Raw genomic sequence first — 4,858 nt, forward strand, 5'->3', positions numbered from 1 at the left:
AGCCCAGATCTCATGAAGGAAGGTGCTGGGGGCACTTACGGGGTGCTGATGGGGGAAGGCGCCGGCTGGGGGGGCTCCATAGAGACCCGAGAGGTACGCCGAGGAGCTCTGTGGCAGGAGAGAAAATGAGGGTCAGTGATGTCCCCAACGTGCCAGCCCCTTCCCGGTCACCCCCAGCCCAATGCGGAGCAGCGTGGCACCACTGTGAGCCCAGCAGGGAGACGGGGACAACTCTTCAGCCCCTGAAACCCCTCCTGGAGAGCACGGGTGCACCCTTGGGTGCATCAGGGTGAGCAGCAGTGGGGCTAGGGGGTGGATGGGAGCTCCCAGTTACCCCCAGTCCCTCCCTGCTGCTGGTTTTTCGGCTGTATCCTGCTAGTGTTTATAGCACAAAGCTGGCCCCTACGGCCTTTCGGAGCAGCCGCAACCCTGGAAAGCCAAAGCTGTGCTGCAACCACCATCAGTTCCCTGCGGAGAAGGTGGGAGTTTGGTGAGAACTGAGCAAAACGTCTGGTTTGGCTCTGATTTCCATCACCATTTCCCTTCTCCAGTTCCAAGAGAAGAAAAAGCAGAGGCTGAAGAAGATGTTCTCCCAAGATCTGGGCTGGGGATGGGGAGAAAGCAGTGGGTCTCTCCATGGTCAAGAGCAAGGGGTACATGCCAGCACCCTACCCCAACCCAACTCCTCTCCAACTCTTCTGTGTTTCAGACATCAGACATTTCTCCTGGCAGCAGACACAACTCTCCAGCTCTGGATCTGGGCAAAAGCAACCAGAAGCTACCTGCGAACCACGGTTACTCGGGCAGAGAAGACCCAGCGCCCCTGCCCACAGCAGACACCGCTCTCGCTCCCAGCCCTCGACCTAAACCTGCAGCGCTGATGTTTCGGGCTCCTCCTCGCACCAAGCTCATGCTCCCCGTGTCCACCCTCTGCTTCTGGGCATGGGTTGCTCCGTGGCTCCTCCACCACCGTGTCCTCTCCTGCCCAGCTGGTCCTCACGGCCGGGGCGGGCACCGCACCACCTCAGCTTCCTCTGTTCACCGTGAGGCTCCTTCCTCATCCTCCATCCTTGTCAGGTCTCTAGAGCTCCAGAGTTGAAGCTCCAGGCACCAGCCCCGGGTCTTGCTGCAGACATGGTCAGAAATGACCACTCTGAGGTGTGAAATACAAAGTGCTTGAGGGGAAGGGGCTGCCACAGAACCAAGCTGGTTTCCTATTAGTTGGGTTTTTGCCAGTTCCTTGTTTTAACTATAAAAAATGATGGCAGAGGCAATTTTTCCTCTTGGCTTCGCCAGGGTGGCTTGAAAAAGGCCACACAAAGCTTTGGGGTGAAGGAGCCCACACCGACCGCTGCCCGTCAGGAGAACCTGCCCAGCTCCTCTCCATCACACCGACAAACGCTCAAGCAGATGTTTCCCCGAAGGCTGCGCTCGCTCGGGCGGCCAACGCAGGCAGAGCATCCTCCCCTCCGCGGGCTGGCAGTGCTCAGACAGACAAGACGGACGGACCGACCCTCTCGGTGCCCTCCAGGGCCATCACACCCATCGCATCACACTCATCCACACCGCCAGCCTGGCACTCACCGTTCTCCTCCGACCGCTCTGCTGCTGGCGTCGCCAGGAAAAGAAAACAGCACAAGTAAATGAACCCGCGTGCCGGTCGCCGTGTAGGCAAAGCATCTCAGCAGAAGTATTTAGAGACAGACCACAGAGCCTGGTCATCCTAAGGGTGCTCTGCAGGTGCTAGTGGGCTGGGGATGGACCTTCTCCGTCAGCACTTTGGCCGGCGTGTTTTGCCGACACCGGACCGTCCCTGCCTGCAACCTCAGAGGTTTTGAAACTGCTTCCCAGGCTGGCTTTGCCCCAGGTCTCAGCAGCTACAACACTCCAAGAAAGAGGAAAACCCCTGCCTACGAAGTCAGGTGAAGATCGGCTCCCAGCAAATACAACCCTTTGAGTGCCAGGGTAGGGAGCAAAGCCGATGGCGGAGGTTGCACAGAGGGTGCTGCTCGTCCCCTTTCACACCACGCTCCGCATGCCCTGTGGCGATGCCGGCAGGTTCAGATGGCCAACGAGGCCAGACCCGCCAGGGCACAATCGAGTCCACACCATCACAACCCAGCGGTGGGTTTGGGCTCAGGCCTGAAGACCACCTACATGGTTTTCCCATGCCGGCATCGGCACAGATTGCCCCCAGCCACCTTCAGAGAGCAGCACCCCTGGGACATGGCCAGTCCTTCACCACAGGTGAAACTGAGCTCAGCACCACGTGGGGATGCAGCTGATCTCCCCGGGGAGCTAAACCCAAGGAGGCACAAGCCACGTTCATTCACCGTCTTCTCCACTTTGCTGCTGTGATGAGCGTCTTCCCCAAATGGCTGAGTCAGAGCTCTTGTTCAAAGCTCCCCATGAGATGGCTCCTATAGCTACGGTGTCCACCCAAACCCAAGAGCTACAGCAGGAGAGTCCAGAGACCACTCTGCCCCCAAGAACGCGTCCCCACACCCCAAAACCTCTTGCACTTACTGCAAATGGGTGGTACGGGGTGGCTGCTGCAGCCCCTCGGGCCCCCGGGGTGGATGGGAGCATGGACAGCCCCGTCGAGAAGATGCCCAAAGCACTGAGGTTCAGTCCTGGGATCAAGTTGGCTTGTTGCTGGGAAAGCAGAGACACGGAAAAACGTGTAAAAGGCAGAGTGGAGTTTTGGAGGTTCTCACCACATAGTGTGGACATGATGGGTGAGGGCCAACCCTTGCCGTAACGGATCGCCTATGCCCCAGTTTTCTTCTGGCCACCTCAGCAGTGGCTCTGAAGCAGGGGCATCCCATGAGGGATGGGCTGGGAGCTTACATTGACGGCCACCACGTCGTTCTCATAGGCCTCTCGTAACTTCTTCATGATCTCCACTTCGGCATTGGAGCACGCCTCCGTGCTGCCCTTCACCGTGATGGTCCGCTCGGGATTATAAATGGTTAAATCCTGCAAACTACCCCACAGATAAATCCGGAGACGTGGTTACATTTTTTTTCCCAGTAAAAAAACAAAAACAAAAACCAAAAGGAAAACACAAATCAAAGATGACGGTTCCCCCCTGAGACAGCGTGAGACCACATGCCCTTTCCCTGCCCAACACCAGCATCCACCTGGGATGAGGAACGCCCACCCGGGATGGGGAACGTGCATGAGAGGACACAGCTGCTCTGTTTTCTGGCTCTAGCGCTGCCCGTACCGAGCTGGATGGAGGGGGATGGCTTGGTGTTCACCAGGACTTACGGGGAGATGGTGATCTTCGTGCCTGTGTCCTGCTCGATCTTCTTGAGGTTGCGGCCCTCCTTGCCAATCAACCTCCCCACCAGACTGTTGTGGGCTAGGATTTTCAAGGGAATCTCTTCTGCTCTAAAATGGATTAAAAAAAATAAAATCTAAAGGTCCATCTGGCCAGGAAACCAATTTCCAGCAACGGGCACTAACAACGTGCTGGAAGGAGCAGAAGAACCACCACCACCATCTCCCACCACCATATCTCCTCAGCTCTGGGGAACGGGAACTCAAGGACTTCCCAAGCCCAATGGCACATCTATGTTTCATGGGGTTTTGTTCTCCAAGTTTGCCTACACGCTCTGAGCTTCTCGTCTCCACAGCACTGTCAACCACGCCATGGAGAAGTTATTAAGTTGTAAGTTATTAACTGACCCATGACCCTATCCTGGATGTCCGACTGCCAGCAGCTCCCTCAGGGGGTTGGGGGGTGACAGAAGATGGCTGCTTCTCCATCAATGCCTGAATTTACCTCCCTTCCACCAAACCTGCCCCTTTTGCTGAGCCAGGCACACTTACGATTTAGTTTCATCAGCCTCCTTCTGCATGATATCAAGGATCATGCGACATGCTTCGGAGCAACCCTCTGGCGTGGCGTGGATGGTGATGGGCTTTTCGGCAGCGCCAGCGTTCTCCTTCCGATGGATGTCAACCCTACGGCGAAACAACCAGCAGAGAGGAGCCCCCTGAGATGCGTCTGGTGTCACCCAAAGGTTTTTGAGAGCTCAGGAGCTGAGCTTGCTATTCGCAGAAAAGCTCATTTCAACACTTGCTCAAGCTTTGGAGTGAACCTGGGTCTCGCTGACGTACATCTACCATCACCTGGTCTCATGCAAGCCCAGGCAGCGTTTCGCTTCCGTTGGTTTAGATCAGATTTGAGCTACGTTCGCCTTTATGACCTGAGGTCTGCCTGGGAGCTGAGGGATGTCAATCAACGTCAAACAATGCATCAAGAAGGGGGCAGAACAAATCCTCAACTAGACAAAGCCCTGAGCAACCTGGTCTATCATCTTGGACGCCAGTCCCACTTGGAGCAGGAGACCAGATTAGAGGTCTCCAGAGGTCCCTTCCAACCTCAGCCTCTCTCTGCACAACACCCAAGGCTGTCCAACGACCGGCGGACCGTTGCGTGCCGTTCGGGACAGAGAGGACAACTTACCCGTAGGCAGCGTTTGTGACGACACGGAGGCACACGTCAACAACAGCGCTTGTACTCACGCCCTTCCACGGGAGACCAGAAAGCTCTCCCTTGCGCACCGGCAGGGACCGTGCTCTAGCTCCTCTGGTCCTCCCCTCAGCTCATGGCGGGGAGGAGGCACGTGCCTCCAGCTCGCTCCTCACCGCTCAACCGTACCTGGCAAAGGCCCTGAGAGAGAGGGAGAGAGGAAAGCAGGGTAGGAGACTCCGGCACGTCAACCACGTGTCTTGAAGAACAGGGGTAAGCAACTTTTGCATCTTCTCTGCGTGAGTCCGCGCGCTCTTCCCACCGGTGGATGATGCCGTGCGGCCATCCCGCCATCGGCCACCACCTCAGCGTCCC

At 56.9% G+C, this 4,858-nt stretch overlaps 1 protein-coding gene across 1 annotated transcript in view; it reads right to left on the reverse strand.

The window, feature by feature from the left end:
- The window catches only part of IGF2BP2 (insulin-like growth factor 2 mRNA binding protein 2), a gene marked incomplete at both ends in the record, with an annotated part of 13,227 nt that overhangs the window by 1,326 nt on the left and 7,043 nt on the right, over window positions 1-4,858 (reverse strand). Inside the window, 6 exons of the mRNA XM_009695809.1 lie at window positions 40-108; window positions 1,585-1,608; window positions 2,527-2,655; window positions 2,851-2,986; window positions 3,274-3,396; window positions 3,838-3,972. Coding sequence (XP_009694111.1) covers window positions 40-108; window positions 1,585-1,608; window positions 2,527-2,655; window positions 2,851-2,986; window positions 3,274-3,396; window positions 3,838-3,972 — 616 coding nt within the window. The remainder of the gene's footprint in view (window positions 1-39; window positions 109-1,584; window positions 1,609-2,526; window positions 2,656-2,850; window positions 2,987-3,273; window positions 3,397-3,837; window positions 3,973-4,858) is intronic.

This window comes from Cariama cristata, unplaced genomic scaffold (assembly GCF_000690535.1).
Source record: "Cariama cristata isolate BGI_N322 unplaced genomic scaffold, ASM69053v1 scaffold34962, whole genome shotgun sequence".
NCBI classification, from domain to species: Eukaryota; Metazoa; Chordata; class Aves; order Cariamiformes; family Cariamidae; genus Cariama; species Cariama cristata.